The 20,147-nt window shown below is 40.5% G+C and overlaps 1 protein-coding gene across 4 annotated transcripts in view; it reads right to left on the reverse strand.

Annotated features, from left to right (window-relative positions):
* Positions 1 to 20,147, reverse strand: part of LOC120542290 (15-hydroxyprostaglandin dehydrogenase [NAD(+)]-like) — a 49,133-nt gene that overhangs the window by 20,173 nt on the left and 8,813 nt on the right. For all 4 annotated transcript variants that reach the window (XM_039774628.1, XM_039774627.1, XM_039774630.1 and 1 more), the window contains exons 2-6: positions 16,656 to 16,758; positions 15,312 to 15,435; positions 13,911 to 14,017; positions 6,652 to 6,742; positions 6,031 to 6,107 (exon numbers count right to left, since the gene is read on the reverse strand). In XM_039774628.1, coding sequence (XP_039630562.1) covers positions 6,031 to 6,107; positions 6,652 to 6,742; positions 13,911 to 14,017; positions 15,312 to 15,435; positions 16,656 to 16,754 — 498 coding nt within the window. In that variant the 5' untranslated portion in view covers positions 16,755 to 16,758. The remainder of the gene's footprint in view (positions 1 to 6,030; positions 6,108 to 6,651; positions 6,743 to 13,910; positions 14,018 to 15,311; positions 15,436 to 16,655; positions 16,759 to 20,147) is intronic.

The following is a 20,147-nucleotide window of genomic DNA, read 5'->3' on the forward strand; positions in this document are numbered from 1 at the left end:
GTTTGTGAGGTTCAAGGACCATGTCTCTGATGTAGATGTGAGCAACACTCAAGCACTGCAAGCAGCAGTCCTGTTTCCTTTTTCCTTTGCTTTGTATACCTATAAATATAACAGCAGGTCAAGTCAGTTGCAGAAATTCTCAGATGATTCTGCACTTATGGACTGTATTGATAAGGCAGATGAGACAGAGTATAAGAGTCAGGTGGAGTAATTGTCTGCAGCATAACCATTCCTGGTTTTTGCTTATATTATTGATTTTTCACTGCACCAAAGAGCCTTTATGGTCCGGTCACTATTCATGGAATGGATGTAGAACTGGTGTAAATGCCACAAGTTCTTGAGGTATCCACATCAATGACAGGTTGTAGTGACCACATAATACAGTGAAACTATAGAAGAAAGGGCAGAACAGAACCTTTTTATTTTTTTTTCTCTCTTAGCAGACTGCTTTCCTTTAATGTGGGTAGTGATATCCTTTACTATGTACATGTCCTACAACTCTGTGATGGCCGGGGCAATTTTCTATGCTGTAGAATGCTGGGCCAGTATCATCACTTCAAGGGAGGCCCACCAAATCTACAAGCTGATTAGAAAAGCTGGCTTTGTTATGGGATGTACTCACGACTCGCTGAAGGTCGTAGCAGAGGAGAGAATGAAGACAACTCTGATGGCCATTATGAACAATGCTGCACATTCTCTTTCTGACACAGTGTTTTTATATACTTTCAGACATCAAAACTATTCAGTAGAAGTGTGTAAAGAAACAGCATATAGATACACTCACCTAAAGGATTATTAGGAACACCATACTAATACGGTGTTTGACCCCCTTTCGCCTTCAGAACTGCCTTAATTCTACGTGGCATTGATTCAACAAGGTGCTGAAAGCATTCTTTAGAAATGTTGGCCCATATTGATAGGATAGCATCTTGCAGTTGATGGAGATTTGTGGGATGCACATCCAGGGCACGAAGCTCCCGTTCCACCACATCCCAAAGATGCTCTATTGGGTTGAGATCTGGTGACTGTGGGGGCCATTTTAGTACAGTGAACTCATTGTCATGTTCAAGAAACCAATTTAAAATGATTCGAGCTTTGTGACATGGTGCATTATCCTGCTGGAAGTAGCCATCAGAGGATGGGTACATGGTGGTCATGAAGGGATGGACATGGTCAGAAACAATGCTCAGGTAGCCCATGGCATTTAAACGATGCCCAGTTGGCACTAAGGGGCCTAAAGTGTGCCAAGAAAACATCCCCCACACTATTACACCACCACCACCAGCCTGCACAGTGGTAACAAGGCATGATGGATCCATGTTCTCATTCTGTTTACACCAAATTCTGACTCTACCATTTGAATGTCTCAACAGAAATCGAGACTCATCAGACCAGGCAACATTTTTCCAGTCTTCAGCTGTCCAATTTTGGTGAGCTCATGCAAATTGTAGCCCCTTTTTCCTATTTGTAGTGGAGACGAGTGGTACCCGGTGGGGTCTTCTGCTGTTGTAGCCCATCCGCCTCAAGGTTGTGCGTGTTGTGGCTTCACAAATGCTTTGCTGCATACCTCGGTTGTAACGAGTGGTTATTTCAGTCAAAGTTGCTCTTCTATCAGCTTGAATCAGTCGGCCCATTCTCCTCTGACCTCTAGCATCAACAAGGCATTTTCGCCCACAGGACTGCCGCATACTGGATGTTTTCCCTTTTCACACCATTCTTTGTAAACCCTAGAAATGGTTGTGCGTGAAAATCCCAGTAACTGAGCAGATTTTGAAATACTCAGACCGGCCCGTCTGGCACCAACAACCATGCCACGCTCAAAATTGCTTAAATCACCTTTCTTTCCCATTCTGACATTCAGTTTGGAGTTCAGGAGATTGTCTTGACGAGGACCACACCCCTAAATGCATTGAAGCAACTGCCATGTGATTGGTTGATTAGATAATTGCATTAATGAGAAATTGAACAGGTTTTCCTAATAGTCCTTTAGGTGAGTGTATATAAAAAGTGTGTGTGTGTACATGAGTGTTTTAGCATTTGTATGAAAGACATTTGTCAATTATATAGTTTACAAGCCAAGGTTGTATCGTAACTGGCATTCAAGGATAAGGATTACATTTACAAAATCCACTTGTAAGTGTCACTGGGTTTCAAAAAATCAAAGTTTACTGAACCTCTTGCAGTGAGTTATGATTAGTAATTTGGCTTTGTTAAATAATTAATTTTGACCCTACATTTTAACTGATCTTGTCTGCCTTTTGACTTTGTAATTCCATCTCCTGATCCTTAAAACATTTTGTTCTTGTGGTTTGACACTCTTTATTAGAATGAGGTGCTTGTGTGTGTGTGTATATATATATTATATAAAAAGATCCTGTGACTTGATGATACTTTGATGATTTTTTCAAGTCCCTCGAGTTGAGACCTTGGCCATGACATTTTTTCAAGTCATGCCCTCCTCTCAACCATTTTAAACCGTGTACACGGTAATCTCACCTCTCATCCATGTGAATGATTTTGACAGTTTCTGCTCTCTCAGCTCTTATACATTTTAACGTTTTCCTTACTTTAGGTTCCCAATTAAAGAAGAAATATGTCCAAATCTTATTGAAGAATTTGATCATGAAGTGTTATCAACAGAAAAAATGAGTACATGGGCAATCCTAGCACCGAGAAACGATGAAGTCAAATAAATTAACGGTAAAAATGTCGATCAGTTACACAGCAAATTGGTTAAATGTGTATCAATAGACTATGCTGAAACAGTTGGTGGTGATGGAAACATCAGCTTACAATATCCCAAGCATTAACACCATCCGCTCTTCCAATGCATGTAGGAAGAAGGATGTATCCAAGAAAGGTAATGTAGTACATCTTCTGCGGATAACATTACACAACAAAGGAGATCTTGATATGCCATTCGTATTGTAAGAAGACACTATATAGCACCTGACCCGGCACAGATTGGACAATGGAGGCACGTGTAAAATATCCAGACTTTATTAGTTCTTCAGCTGGAGGGCAAGTCTTCACCGTAATCCCTCCAGCCACAACACAGTTCCAAGCACTATTACTCCCCAGTAAAGCACAAGCACCCTTGTCCTCCTCCACCCGACTCTGGCCGATGAGTGGTGGTTGCTGGGTCCCTTTTATAGGTCACCTGGAAGTGCTCCAGGTGTTTGATCACCGATATCCGGCTGCACTTCCAGGTGTGACGAATCTGTTGCCCACACAGGCTCAGGAGTCCCAAACAAAGCACGGACTGGCGGTACCTGCAGGAACCAACAGGGCTGCACCAAACTCCAATTCCCAGGGAGCCCTGTAGGAAACTGAGGCACTACTCCAGGCCAGGGGGGCGCCCACCTAGCATCCATGGGGAGGTATTGCACTGTCCAGGGCTGCTCCCCCTGAATGTAGTGTGCAGGGGCGTCCCCGGCTGGGCATGGACGCCAGCCGGCTGCCACAGTATTAAGACATTAACAGTTTCCCGTTAGAATAGCTTTTACAAAGACAATTAACAAATCTCAGAGCCAAACATTCAAAAAAGTAGTTTTATTTAATAGAGAGAAAGAAAAGAAATTCAGTAACGGGCAGTTATACGCTGTGTTGTCATGATGAAAGTCCAAACACAGAATCAAAATTCAATGCAATATTGATGAAAATTTAATTTAAAAAATGTTTTTAATTAAGTTTTACAGTAAAAGTGTAAGTTTAAAAAGTATTTGTGTGTTAATCTCAATGCCAAACAGAACAAAATTGTATTATGCAATGAATAATTAACACAACATGAAACATAATTTACTTTCAAATTATTACATTTTACTCTTTTTTAATATGCTTAATTACTTGCTGTAATGTAAAGTAGTTCTACTATGCATATGTAGCAATTCCCATGAAAATAAAAATCTTTTAAAATTGTACATCCGCATCCCCATACATGAGAGACAGTACCGCAAAGAGGATAGCGCGTAGCGCAGACGGGGGGTTGGTGAGCGAAGCAAGCAGGAGGCAATATATATATGAGACAGAGAGAGAGATGTAGGCTTACAGCATATGTCAGAATGGGGTGTGTGTATGCATATTTTACATATATATTAATATCCATCCATCATCCAACACACTATATCCTAACACAGGGTCACGGGGGTCTGCTGGAGCCAATCCCAGCCAGCATAGGGCGCAAAGCAGGAACAAACCCTGGGCAGGGCGCCAGCCCACCGCAGGGCATGCACACACACACACACACTATGGACAATTTAGGATCGCCAATGCACCTAACCTGCATGTCTTTGGACTGTGGGAGGAAACCCACCCACAGGGAGAACATGCATACTCCAAACAGGGATGACCTGGGAAGCGAACCCATGTCTCCTTACTGTGAGGCAGCAGCACTACCACTGCGTCACCCTTATATCAATATCACCATATATAAATAATTTGGGATAGAGAGAGAGACTTACAGTATATACAGTGTGGAAAGCATACCCCCGAACACAGACAGACCGACACCAGAATGTCCAAACCACACTTCTTTATTAATATTTTCAGCACCACAATGCCTTCTTTCACCAACACAACACACTCCATCCAATCCTGTGCCCGTCTCTGGGAGGAACTTCCGGTCATCCGACGCTCCCTCCACCCTATGAGCGGACTCAGTCGGGGAAGAGTCTTCCAGGCAGCTTCCGCCCCGCAGCCCTTCTGCAGTCAGCGGCGGCTCCTCTTCATCTCTTGTCGCCATCACTCCACGGGTCGGCGTGCTTCGGCCACAGACGTGGATTCGGGCAGTCTCCTACTAAAAAACAAGACCAGGGGACAGTAGGGTAAGCCCTGCCAAGCGTATCGCCATCATACGCGAGACTTACCTCCCGAATCCCGTCTTCTTGAATGTGTTGCTGCTGGACGGCCTCTTCCGCAGACCCGTGCGTCCGCACAGACGACGTTGGGTAGAGGCGTTGCTACCTTCAGGGCGCGTTTGCCCTTCTTCTTCCCCATAATTTTAAACGTCCATCAGGCGTGGTCCTCGGTGAGCATTTTCTGAGGCGTTGGCGCAGGAATGCGTGCCGCGATAGAAGTGCGCCTTCGTCTGCTGTGTGGGTTGCCTCCACAAAATTATTTTTTATAAAACAGGGTCCCCCCCTTTTAGCAGGAGGTAGGGCCCACGTTGGGTGCCATTGTGGAAAGCATACCCCCGAACACAGACAGACCGACACCAGAATGTCCAAGACACACTTGTTTATTAATATTTTCAGTACCACAACACCTTCTTTCACCAACTCTCTTCTTCTTTCTCTTCTTTAATCTCTCTCTCGACCTCCTCTCAAGCTTCGTCCACATCCTCCCAACTCTAGCTCGTCTACTGGAGGGAGGCGGCCCCTTTTATCTTGACCCGGATGAGCCCCAGGTGCTCCCCTTGACATCACTTCCTGGTGTGGCGGAAGTGTCAGGAAAGCACCTGGAAGCACTCCAGGTGTCCTTGGAATTGCTTCCGGCAGCACTTCCTGGTGTGGCGGAAGTGCTGCCATCCAGGATTCCCTAATAGTCCAGGTGCCCCATGGCGGTGGCCACGTTTTTTCATAATGAGCATCCCAGCTCCGTCCCTGTGGCCCCCAAATAGACCCGGGCGGCTGCCCTCTCGTGGCCGAGGAGAAGTATCGTCCAACTCGGGGACTATCCAGGCGTCCCGGCAGGGCAGTGTCCCCGCTCATCTGTGACAACAGATACAATATACATTGGAGAAATATACAGTATAATATAAAAAATAAACACATTTAAATGGAGAATGAGAGATTAGAGAACAGGTTATGTAGAAAGACAGTTATTTAGTTATAGACAGACAGAGGTTCATGAAAATTGGTTAGGTTTTTTTCTTTTTTTGAAGATGTGTATTGATGCATCAGCAGTGCTTTGAAAAAGCAAATTTTCCATATCAGATTTTCTGCATTATTAAAAGTTTTCAGAATGGATTTTAACATAACTAAAATCTATAGAAAGAGGATACATATATCTTTGTTTCGTTAGGTCACTCACAGCTGTTGCTTGAGAGAATCCAATAACTCCATATTTAGTCGCCGTGTAGACTGGGACAGATATAAATGGAACCAAACCTGGCAGAAGGAAATGAGTAAAAAACAAAATGGAATCATTTGCAAATGGGAAAACCAGACACTATATGTGGTGTTGGTGGTCTCATTTTAAGGGCTGTCAGGAGAAAATCTACAGTATATTGATTGTCATGTTGTTAGTGCTGGTATTATTCTTTATTCACATAAAGTTTAATACTTCCAAAATGTATTATTTATAAACTAAATAAAATATAAATGATAAATAAATAAATAGGATACACTTTACAATGTGTTATTGCTCTGTTCACACAAGCAGTTGCCGAATCCTTTTTTTCCCTCACTCTATTTTTTTAAATTAAACACTTTTATATTATTAAGTCAAATCAAACCAACAAGTGCCAAGTAATAGGCTCCAGATTGGCTTTACCATAAACAAGGAGCCCAACACAGATTGGACATTCACCATGAGATAAAAATAAATCATATGAGAACAATACAATGATCAAAAGTCTCTGCAGAAATATTCTAAACTCATGTTTCATTTAAGAAATGTTAAACTCAATTGAAAACAGAAAGCTGAACGAACCTGCTGCTGATGCTACATTCACAATGACGCCACCTCCTTTTTGATTCTTCATGTGGTCTAAAGCCAAATATGTACCTCTGATCACTGCATTCTAAAAGCAAGGAAATGGAAATCATTTTAAATTTTAGTTTTGAAATTCTAGCATTAACATTTGTACTTTAAACATAACAGCTCCATCTAATGGTCACACGTTTTCAGTTTTGTTTTTGGGCTATACCTCCCAATCCTTAACAATAAAAGCTGACCACTCAGATTTAAACTAAAATACTCCCATCAGAAAAGAATTTACCTTCTACTGTTGTGCTAATTTGTGATATTTGCCAATAATCCATCCATCTCTATTCTGAAACTACTTCATAATATTTCCTGTTTCTTCACAGGATGTAATGGTGTTACTGTTAATTTTATGGTGTTATTCAGTGCATGGAGGAAACTGGACAGAAGTGAAAAAAAAAGTTTGATGCCAAAAAAGAATTGTAAACCTTTAAGAAATAAGAGGGTAAAACTAAATATCAGCACCAAACTCTGCATTTATTACTCTAAATCCTGCGGAATTCAGTTTACTTGTCTACAGATGCATCTACCACCTAAAGCACAAATCTGCAGTCTGCACAAAATAACATTACCAGTTAGAATACTCTCCTTGTTTTAATTATTTATACACTTATGAATAATAATACCTAAAAAACATAGCTACAGATAAATTGACATCTTATTTTAAAGTATTAAAGCATGTTCACAAAGAGAATGGATGGATGTAATATTTTTACATTGCAGCATAGTGCCACAGAAATGATTTTCTAAAAATGAAAGATTCTAAAACGACTGAATATCAAAGAAGTGGTTATAATGAAATGCTGTCTTCGAGTTAAGGAAGATATTTTACAGAAGGAAAAAGGGGGCTTTGTGGTTAATTAGTAATAATCACTGATCATGGTGCCAAAGACTGGCGATATTTTGCATGTTGCAAGTACATGTAACAATAATGACGCTATGAACTTGGATTTTGTGTTTATCGTTTTTTTGGTATTGTATTATTGTCAACTGTTTTGTTTAAGTAAGAATTTCTTTGTATGATGTAGGCGAAGTACTGTGCACCAATGACAAAGTTGAACTTGATTACAAATTAGAGCTGGGTGATAGATCGAATATACTTGATACATCATAGCTTATTCTACGTGGGATGCAATAAATGACTATATCTTACGAATATCGAGTACAAATAGTGGCACGATTTTTTAACCATTTGAACCCATTCAGCTGGTATAAACGGCTCGCCTGTCGATCGTCCTAACCCTGCTGGCCTGAATATCGAACAGCCTGTGCATATCTGTTACGCTACTCTACTCTCTAAATCTTGCAGTCTACACCCATATAGAGACATATTCTTGTAAAGCCGCTACACCTCTGTTCTGTCATAAACTGGCTAACCAGAGTACCAGTCTTCACAGTATTAGACTACACAAAAAATATGCCTGTACCGCTGTCTATTTACACTTCTTGTGCAAGTTATGCTAATAGGTTTTTTGTTTCATTTTTTCCTCATAGATTTCAAGAAAAAAATGGAAAGGATTTCAGTTGTACTTTAGCATGGATCAACTGAAAACAATAGATGCTTAGTGTGTGCAAATAAGTACAAGCAGGCAAAGAGACTTTTTGTCCTTCTGCTCCTCAGGAAGTTTGTTTCTTCCCTGAGCTCACCTTGGGACATCTGTGTTACGGTGTAAATAGTGTGCCACTGCAGTCAAACTCCTCACCTATTGCTGTCTCCCGGAGCGGGTTGCACTGTACCTGAGGGAGTCTGGGCGTTTGACACCGGAAGCAAGAGCACTGCATTGAAGGGGAGTTTCAGTGCGATTGATAGGAAGGCAGCGAAAATCATGTCAAGTGTTCTTGTGCATTGCTTCTGGCACTAAAAATTGATGAGAAGCATATTACTCTAAGGTGCAGTTTTAGTGTTAGGTCCTTATATAATGCACTGTAGAAAATGATGAAAACTGCGAGACTGAAAGTGATACAGCTTGATTTATAGCAGGGGTGCCCACACTTTTTCGGCTTGCGAGCTACTTTTAAAATGACCAGGTCAAAATGATCTACCTACATTAAAAATGCTATATATATAGTTTTTATGAACAGTTCGAAAGTGCCTTTCCACATTTTCTTTCTTTGGAGTAGCAATGATAGATTGACAGATCAGACAAACACACTTCGATTGTGACATTGTGAGAAAAAAAATCCTCTTCCAATTCCACATCCAGCCCATAACCAACAATTTTTTTTTAATCCCTTCTTTAGTCGATATAAACTGGAAGGCTAACTAGATCACTTAGATAGCTGGAGTTTTGCAGTAGCTCGCGCGTTTGATTGTGCGTGCGGGATGACCAGTGTGTTAGAAGAAAAGAGATCTCAGACTGGCCGCCCTGTATGTCACTCAAGTGGCAAATGCCATAGAGAGGATATATGATAGACTAACATTTCAAAAAAAATTTTTTTTTTGAATGCAGCGCAATCTACCTTACTGATCTACCAGTCGATCGCAATCGTCGTATTGGGCACCCCTGTTCTATAGTATCAATCCACTGTTCTAACATTGTGGCTTATCATATTACCATTAATGTGACTATTATTGTTCTGTAGAGTGGTTTGTCACAGTGAAATGACATGTTCCACAAAAAGTGCACTTTAATCTGTATTGTTTTGAAATGTTTGTTGCGTTCAGTTACCTTGTTTGAATAAATAATGTTTTGTTAAATTTAACTTGGTTGAGACTTCCCCCTGTTTTGTGTACAAGTTTAAAATTGTAATTGAAACCACTAATGAACATAAACAAGAATGATTTAATGCAGACATATGCTGCAGCCTTCAGGAATTATTTTAATCATCATATTGGTGTGGTTATATGAATCAAAGGCTTAAATCAAGCATTTATAAAGCACTTTAGAGGATATTTTAAAATACTGAGATATATCATGTATTGTGAAATAAAAAAATATATATATTGCAAAATTATTTATAGGCCATGTCATCCAGTCCAACGATCAATCTAGTAAATCACAGAATGAATTAGGATTAATTTATTTTAAAGAACACCAAAAACCCTACTCGTATCCAATACAGAGAGATAATTAGTAATGAACAGAACATTCTGTCATACCTACTTCTGCTGATTAAAACTACAAAGGTTAAACAGAACTGTTGGCAGGAGCCAAGCAGATTCCTTCTAGAGTAACATTATTGAATTCTTGCCAGATTCTAAAGAAGCTCTGCTCAGTTCCAAACAAAAAAAATGACATTTATTTAAGATATCATTTTTCCTGCTGACCTATACATAGTGCATTAAGTTTCTTCCAGCTGAGCAAGATCTGTCAACACCCTAGTAATGTAGTGTAGAAAAATCATAGCGGGTTTATTACTAGACAGTCCAGTCTCATCTGGTATTACTGTTAACACTTCTGTGAAAGGATTTAGGATGATTGTGAATCTGACGCTATCTGATAGATACAGTAAGCACATATCTTCACCTAGAAAGGTATTCATTTGGGACAGTCTAAACATAACGAGCCACATGGCACTGCTAATCGTTAAGGTCCAATCTTTTATTCTGGAGTGATGTATCTGGTGTCAATTGTGAGATAAACTGCAGTTTGTCTTGCACAGATTGAAAAAGAATGAATGTTGTAAATAAGTAAATTCTGATCCTTTCCGGAGATATTAATAGAAAGGTCCCTTTTTTTGTGTTGCCTAATATTATCATCAGTGAGCAACATGACATTACTTGTTAAGTCTGGAAGTACTTATATTCTCATTATTAGCTATTGCATTTAAGTATAAACATTAATCGATGATTAGGGAAATTCGGCAGATTCTATTATTTACAAGTCAGAAATTTGTTACAAGTGTATTGTGAGAATCTCAAGTTTATAAGGGTTGATCAAAATATGCAGCCATATTATTAATAAAATATGATCTTTGCAGGTCAAGATACATAACTTTTATAAACTTAAGACAGGAAATTACGAAGGGGCTCAAATAGAAAATGATCCTGTAATGGAGTAGCAGATAGCAGTGCCTTCTCTAAATTGTTCTCTTCATTTGTTCCTTATTTTAGACAGTCAGTAAGTCATTGTCCATCCCGCAATTTCCTAACACAGGGTCACGGCAGTCTGCTGGAGTCAATCCCAGCCAACACAGGGCGCAAGGCAGGAACCAACCCCAGGCAGGGCGCCACCCCACCACAGGGCACACGCACACACACACACTAGGGACAATTTAGAATCACCAATGCACCAAACCGGAGCACCCGGAGGAAACCCACGCAGACACGGGGACCTTACTGCAAGGCAGCAGCGCTACCACTGTGCCACCGTACCGCCCTTATTTTAGAAAAGTAAAGCAGAATCCTATTGCTTGTACATTCACAATAATTAGTGATGACTGCTGCACAGAGCAAAGCATATAAGGAGGACTAGTTAAAAAGGTACATTCTCAGTTCCTTCTACTTTCCTTCCAATAAAAGGTGAAAGTCGAGTTATGTTTCAGCCCAGATCTGGTCCCTTAAGTATATTTTCCTGTGATTGTAATTTTTATTGTCTTTTAATCACTATTTTAATTTTTTTTGTCAGTATTGTTTAGTTTAAATATTACAGTATTTAGTGTTTATATATTCTCTATTAGGCATGAGACAATACACTTAGCCCATGATATCATTTTTTTTTATAAATGTACTTGTACAGGAATGTACTGGAGTGTTTAGTGTTATGAGGCACGTTTAAATCAAATCACTGCAAAAGTTTTAAACCAGTTTTTATAAACATTTTATTTTTTATTAAAATAGAACATTCTTAAATATTAAAATAAATATTTGCACTGTAGTAACATGAGGCATGTTGATTAGTGCAGGCAAGTAAGACTTTCACTGCAGATTGCAAATGTGATAATAACCCTATAAAGTTACTGCAGTGCAAAACTATTCATATATAAAGGAATCTTTGTTTTCTGAGTTAACATCAAATATTACTCCACAAATGGCTGCTCTTTTAACTCCTGCTGGACTTCCTTATAAATCTGTCAACTGTGGTTCCTTATTAGATCTATGATGAATATATATAATTTAAGATTTCCAAAAAAAAAAAGAAAGATATGAATATCATCACTATGCATGATTATGAGACCTCTCCACAATATCCCAGGCACTTGACAACACTTACTCATTGTCATATCTCACCTAGGGTTCCATTTTCAAGTTTTATGTCTCTTTTATTCATTTTTGATTTATGTTGTGTATGTGCATTATTCTTTAGGTGCAATTTTGTTTATGTAAGTCGCCTCTGTTCTGTTCAGTGTGTTTTGTGGGTGGTCCCCCAAGTTGTGGGGGCCACCTGTCAATTACTGCCAGGAATTGCCCTTCGCCCAATAAACCCAGAGGGTCTCCCACAGTTCCTGGCAGTTCATTTTGAATAATGTCTGGGAGTGGCGAGTTTACTTGTGTTTGATTGTGTTTTGTTGTGATTTAAAGATTTTTTGATCTTCTGCTCTGTTCCATTTGATTATGTCTTTTGATTCTGTATTGGGATAGTGTTTACTTGGATTACCTAGTTTTTTAGGCAACTCCTTTTTGCCTTTTATGTTTTGGTTAAGTGGCTTTTGTCACAGAACATTTTGATAAATACATCTTTCTTTATTTATAAAGACTGTTCTTGCCCTTATGCTAGCCAGGGCTGGGCTGTTCACCCCCATCTATTGTGGATTTTTGAAAGTGTTTTTAGAGCTTATTGCTATTTAGGTGTTTTGGGACTGCAAGTCCAGAACACTCACTGGGTACAGATGTAGCAAGGACACACATGTGAATTGTCTGGAAAGGCAAGCATTGAGAATTTGGCGGCTTTCTTTCTTAAACATGCTAGAAGCCAGCTATTGAGAACAATGCAAGATTCACTCTTGTATAAATTCCTCCTTGCTGTAATGTACCCCTATTTCTGAATCAGTATCAGTAAAAGGCAAATCAATGTCTCAAGAATACATTCTGTGGCTTACAACAGCCACAGTAACTAGAGCTTGCTGCTCCTAATAGTGTTTAAGTATACCATGAGAGTTGTTCCAGTATGATAGGTTTGGGCTTTGACAGTCCCAACCAATTTGAAAACAAGCCTGTGGATGCAGTGGTGCATCTGTGAAGCAAATGTTGCGAATACAACTAACTAAATTGTGTGCAAAACACTTAGCTTGTGGTCTCAGCCCACTTTCACATACAGTATGGTGTAACAACTCTAGTAGGTGTGCCAGCCACCCAACCCAACACAGGCAGACACTAGAGGCACACTTTTAAAAGAAAAGATACTTTTATTTTCTCCACCAGGTGGGAAACGCCTTTGCCGTTTCTCACGGGCACAACTCAGTCCCACAAACACAAAAGCACACAATACTTATAATTCTTCTTCTCTTTTACTCCTCCACTCCTCCTCGGCATGCTTTGTCCACTGTCCACATTCCACCTGACTCTGGCTCACAGAGTATTGTCCACTGGTCCCATATATAAGGCCCACACGGGCTCAGGAACAGCTACAGTGACCCCTGGCGGTGCCACCGCATCCCAACAGGACTATCAGACTCCATCTCCCATGAAACCTTGCAGGAGTACGAGGTACGGGTGCCACCCGGGGGGGTGTCATCTTGTGTTTCGGGAGAAGTACTTTTCTGTACACATTGGCTGCCCTGGTCCCTCCATAGTAGAGGTGTCCTGGCCGGACAAGGGCCCAGCCATCTATGGCAATGGTTATGTCTATGTTATGCACCAACAACTTTTACCGTCACATTATACAGACAGTGAATTTACTAAAGTGCAATCAGAATGGTATTTTATATAGTTCTAGTTTTTCAATCAGATTTTTAAATCCCCTACTTTTGACAAAAGACATTTTTGTTTGCCTTAGTGTTTGATTTTAGTCACGTGGTAATGTCAGAAATACACAATACAGGTGCCCAGTTTTTCTTCTAGCAGTTTTTTGTATCTTAAAATTCAATATATTGAAATGTTGTTTCATGCCTATTGTGCATCTATTTTTTTGAATCAGTCAACCAAGTATTTTTGTGAATTCTGTTCCTGGGTAGAGCATTTTGTCAGTCAGAACAAAAACAGAAATGTTTCAAAAGGAAATTCATTATGCAAGTGATCTTTGTGTAACATGGCAGGCTATCATTTACATTACATGTTGTGACTAAAGTTAAAAGCCAGTGCCTAAAATGAGCAAATTTCATAGTACCAAGTTCAAGGCGACAGTTTTTTCCCAGTCACTCTCATTTATTATCCCTGCATTATTGCACATGATGTCCAACCTTCCGTAAGTCTCTTTTACTTTATTAAAGGCATCTGAAATACAAATGGAAGACATTAAGTTAAGTTTGAGCTCTTCATAAAGTCTGTAGTACTTTTTCAATGTCATTAATCCTGCCATTATCTGTACCCATTTCGTCTCTATTAAAAGTCGAAGAAAGAGGACCAGCAGCATGAGAGCAATGCAGGAACTAACTAGCACAGGATGGAACACCAGTTCACTGTGGGGGACATTCAGTCACTGATACATCTGGCCATCTACATCTCATGACCAGCAACAGATGTCATTGATACTGTATTATAAAATGAGTCAGATTAGTTAACTGATATTTCATTATGCTATTAAATGTTCTTTGTTTAGAGAAAACATTTTTACCTTGACAGATTCAACACACTGGAACAGCTTTAGATATAGTGGAGAAAGGACTGACACACAGACACAAGTCCTTGAAAGACCATTGATTAGATCTTTTGTGGCGGGTACCCTGCATAATTTGTACTGCTGGCCAGAGCAGACACCCTGTGAGGTACTTTAAACTCCTCAAAGGGACTGCCATCTCCAGAGTGCTCTTCACTTTCTTTGTATTATTTTCCAGTCCAACTTATCACTCGCTTCAGCACAGCTACTTTCATGCTGCTGCAATCTCCATGGCTATGTTCACCCTGCATATTCTACAAAAACTGCTATTTCATCTTCTATTTCAGTGTTGAATGGGAATTTAATCAGAGTCAATGTGACTCTGCTCAATTCACATGGTGCAAGCATGCAAACTCATTAAAAAAACAGAGTGGAAACAGTTACATTGAGATGGAGATGTCCTCTTTTGGCCTCCCATGGAGCTGGTCCAGGTAAACAGTTGGTTCCTGCCTTGTGTCTGATGCTGCTGGGTTCTGCTTACCCATGACCCAAAGGCTGGATTAACAGGTTCAGAAAATCAAATGATTGCATAATAAAATATTTGAAATTATAATGAAAGAAAGGGAGACCAAACTGTTACAGGTTACAATACATTCTTTGTGAATGCAAAAACAAAATCCTACAGTCAGTAGGATTCTAAAAGGTATCCAGAAATTGTCCAGTGTCCAACATCTGTGGACATGAGCTATGAAATGTTGGTAACCCAGGACATTCCTTGGAATTATTCTAAGTCTTAACCAGGGTAAACTGATAAATTCACTTTCTTTGGTTTTATTCACAAATGCACTTGGCCTGAGAATTTTATAGCCTGTCATATGAAAGGTGATTGAACGAATAGGATTCACGTAGCACTAATTACATTTTAGTAAAAATTGATATATTTTTATAAAACAAAAATCACTGTTACTGTACCCTTGAGCATAGTCTCTGAAGACACATCACATGGAATGAATGTAGTTGATTCACTGCCATATGTTTTGTCAAAGAAAGATTTAACGTCATTCCCTTTTGAAACATTGATATCCAGAAGGCACACCTGAAGAACAATTGGAAAAATGAAATCATATATTTGTTTCATACAGGTATTCATAGTGAGAAAACAAAATATACATAATCATTGTTTTTTCAATTAGCAATGTGTGACTACTTGTACCTTTTTCTGGACAGATTTTGCCTATCAAAATATGGCTCAGCAGGACAGTAGTATTTAATTCATTGCCATGTGTCACCAAGGCAAGATACTGAAGTGGCCCAACTGCAGGCATGAGCTATTGTTGTTGGCTGAAGATGTTGTGAAGTTAGTCTTTGGCCTTACTTTGAACCGAAGAACACAACAAAAAGTACACTGGAGAGACTTCAACAACCCTAGATACTGCAAGGTATTTTTATAGAGTGCACAAAATGGTTGGATGCATTTAGGCTTTTAGCATGCAGTGTTATGCAATAAACATGCCCAAACCACCTAAACTGACTCCTCTGAATTTGGAGGAGCAGCAACTGAGGTTTTCACAAACTACCGAGTTTTAATCCTGTCACAGAGTGTCAGCCCAGTGGCTCTGCAAAGCTTTTAATCTTTCAGTCATTAACCACAGCTCATGATGATAGTTGAGAACAGGAATATACTGTATATTGAACGGTAAACAGAGTTTTCTCATTAGACTCGGCTGCTTCTTCACCACCCACATTGTAGCTCCAGGGTAGAAAAAAGGTCACCCCTGATCAAGAAGTTCAGTTCCTGAATCCATACTTAGTATGGATGTGATACGAACTACTATATATCCAGCTGGTACTTTTGTAATTTCCACAACAGGTAATGTTCCAAGTACCCAAAGCAAGGCTTCATTGCCAGGACCTAGTCAGTGTAGGTCTTTTCTGCCTTTGCCTGGCACTAAACTGGCATTGCACTTGACCCTCACTCTTCATCTTGCAGTTGATGAGCCCACAAAATGGCCCCACATTGCCATTTTGGGCTGAGCCTGGCCACGTTACATGAGTTGCCCAACTATCGGGCAATCCCAGGCTGGGTCTCTGCAACCCTGTGCTGGGCAGGGTACACGGTTTTTGTGATTTGTTCTATCATGAGGGTCATTGTGAACCATTCTTTGTCTGACCTTTCAGGCCAAACCTGAAACCTGTTTTCGCCAAGGGACACCCTACCAAGAGCACAAAGCTCCAGATCGCATACTATCCATTAGGTGCATATGTCCCACTGCCACAGGAGACAAGCTGCATGTTAATAAAAAATAGTTACAATACCTTTGCCCCATTATTTAGCAGAATTTCTGAAAAGGCTCTTCCCAGTCCTTGTGCAGCTCCAGTTACGAGGGCAACTTTCCCTGTCAGGGCCATTTCCATTTATCTATAAAAAACATACAGTATTATTAAAAAACAGTTCTAAAAATAAATTTCAAATAAAGTGTCACCTCTTCTGCCAATTGACACAAATTTATGCCTCTATTTTTATAATCCTGATTATGGACCACTGTATATCAGAATTGGTATAATATGGCCATACCCACAAGGACTAAAATTGCCTAAAAAAAAAAAAAAAATTACAAACAAATCAAATAACGAATTAAAGAAATAGAATTATAAACAAAGCAAGTATTCATCTGAAAATTATTACAATAAATACAAAAGAGGAACAAAACGAAGCAAATACAAAATCAGAACTCAAGAAGACAAACCAAAACATTTTAACAAACAAGACAATATCTCCAAAAATTCCAGCTGTTCAAAAACAATAACAATGTGAACAACAAGCAAATCAAAACATCTGGTAGGTAGAGGACAAGAAATGTAAAGCACTCTTAAAGCAGTAAACACCTTAGAGGAGGACCACTTGTGCAGTGATAACCTGTAATCACTCAACAAATGCAGCAGCTTGAGACAACTCTTTCATCTAATCTCACAGGGACTGCCAGAATCAGCACCACACCAGTGGAATAAAAAGTAAATGGAGGCCATGCCCTTTGGTTGAAGTAGTATTAGAAAAATAAGTTCAAATTAAATGATCTGAGAGGGTGAAGAACAAAGAGGGACAAAAGTTAGAGCCACTGAGAGAGTTCCAGATTAACCATAATTTGCCTGTAAAAGCCCATGGTCCTTAACTGAAATAAGCATTTGCTCCAGCCGAGCCTTGTGTAATGAAAATCTCAGTGCTCAGATAACTCTGACATTAAGCTGCAATGTACAGGTAAAGCACTTGGTTGCCTAGCAGTATACCAGCACCTAGGGGACCTGTCAGGTGAACAAGAATTACCAGATGTGTATGGAATTGTATCTCATCAAAACTTTTTTCAGTGAATATGCAAGGTTATATTTCTCTTACACCCCCAATAAAATTTTGCATTTAATTGTAATTTTGCCAAATTCTAGGAGATATTCCACTATTTTAAAATAGTCTGAATCACTTGAAAAGTACCCTATTAGTAAACAAGTACTCCAAGCTTCTTGTGAAAGATAGGGGGCATTCTTGTAGCATTTCCTGAATCCAACATCAAGGAGATCAAAAGATATAAAGTTTATTAAACAAAAAATAAATGAATAAATAAGGCAGGATAAACAACGTGACTGACTGACCACCCAACTCCAAGATCTATAATCCTATAACCCTGGAGTGACTTCAAGGCCCATCCCTTGGGTCACTTCTGAGGTCAGGTTCTGTTATCCCTGGAGCTGCTCTCCTATTGCTTCTTCTAGTGACCCCAGGGGCTGCAATCCTTAATCATTTAAAAGGTGTAGGCAAACCCCTGGCAGACTGTTTTTCCCAACCAATATACTCAAACAGTATATTATATTGCTGCGGTGGGCAGCCTACGGAGGCTTTCAAAATGAGAACTGGGGTAAGGCAAAGGAGCCTGCAATCACCATTTCTCTTTCTGTTGGCAATGGATTGGATTATGAGGACATGAACAGCACCGAGGCAAACAGGAATTCAGGACACACCCTGGATCAACTGTAAGATATGGATTACACTGAAAATCTGCCACTACTATCGCACACACAGCAGCAGATCCAGGAGAAAACGAACCAGGTAGCAGCTACCTCAGCACAAGTAGGGCCCAATATACACAGAAGGAAGACCAAGATGCTGAAGATCAATACAAGCAACCTGAACCAGGTGATACTGGAAGGGGAATCTTTGGAAGAACTGGAAACATAACAAAGAAGGTGGGATAAATGCAGAAGTAAGAGCAAGAACTGGTAAAGCAAGAACAGCATTTGTGCAATTAAAGAACATATGGAAATCACAGGCACTCTCTTAGTCCAAACTAAAGTTAGTCTGTTTAACTCTGATGTTAAGGTGGTGCTATTGTATAGCACAGAGACTTGAAGAATTACAGCAGCTTTAGTCAGGAGAGTGCAAGGTTTCAATAACAGCTGCCTAAGGAAGATGCTATGGATATATGTGACGATATGGGTTCTGGCTCCACGCTCCCATGGCTGTTTGGGAACCCTTGAACCCAACACCGTCGATAATGAAACAGAGTGAGCTAGTCAATGGAGGCAAATTACTGAGCAAGGGGAAGGTATACAAAAGGTGCAACAGTGCTTTTATTAAAAACAGTCAACAAAATAAACAGTGTTCATGTAAAGTGCAGTGCTCCAAAAGTTCTTCATTAAATAATCCAATAAAAAGGTAAAACGTGGAGGTTAAAATATTAAGAAAAAACAATCCTTTAAAACCAGAGGTTAAAATCTTCTTATGGAAGCTGTCTTTAAAACAATAAATCCGGTGTAACGTCTCTGTTAGCGTCTCACCTGCCTATCCCGTTTGGGCCAAGCAGCAGGCAAGACACTCTCTGCAGCTGCCCTCCTGAAACACACGCATGAGACTGGAGACCTCCCGAACCCTGGCTTCGGTCTGGCATTCATCCCAGCCTCGGAGAACTTGGTTTCCACCAACGGCCAGGTCGCCCACGTTGGGGATTCCAACCACCAAGTCTCCCGACTTCCGCTGCCTTTCCATGGCCTCTCTGCGGCCAATCGCCTTCCCTGGTCACTCCCACTACCTGATCGCTCAGCAGGAGCAACATCCAACTGAAACGTCTGGGTGTTGGCCCAACACCCAGCTTCCTTACAGCTGCCCTAGAGCGCTCGATCGCGCGCTCACCACACGCACACACCGCGTGTCTGTCTCTCCTGCACCGCATGCTTCCTCGCTCCCTGTAACCTCCGTCCTCTTTTTTTCTCCTCTCTCCATTTTTTTACCCCTCCACCCAACCGACTCGCACTTCTTTTTAAAACGTGAGGGGCCATCACAGCTGTAGCATTAGCCACGGGAGCAATCACAAATGTGGGCAGTTCCTCACCTGTGCACACGGTGAGAAACGCCCACATCGACGACTGCCCCGCGGCTCGCTAAAACATCGCCCCCCCTCACGAAGCCGCCTCGGGTGCGGTGATTTAAAAACGGCCTTTGCTCAGTGAGCTGTGGACCCATAACACCACAATATACTGGACAAACACGATCAGCAAGAGGCTAAGGCAGAGGACTAACCAGCTACCTGCAGAAGATGAAATACCAACGAGGCGCTTGGAATGCATTGACCATACTCTCCACAAACCAGTGACCAACATGCAGTAACTCAGCAGGCATCACGGTGGAATTCATCTTGCAGAATTTAAATGCTGTATTATCACGGTATTGCCCTCTATGTGGCCTTTTCCTAGGGGTAAGTGTGCTCAGATGCGTTACCGGGTTCGTCTACTGTTGCACTTAACACACACATACATAGTTATACG

This window comes from Polypterus senegalus, chromosome 13, assembly GCF_016835505.1.
Source record: "Polypterus senegalus isolate Bchr_013 chromosome 13, ASM1683550v1, whole genome shotgun sequence".
Taxonomy (NCBI): domain Eukaryota; kingdom Metazoa; phylum Chordata; class Cladistia; order Polypteriformes; family Polypteridae; genus Polypterus; species Polypterus senegalus.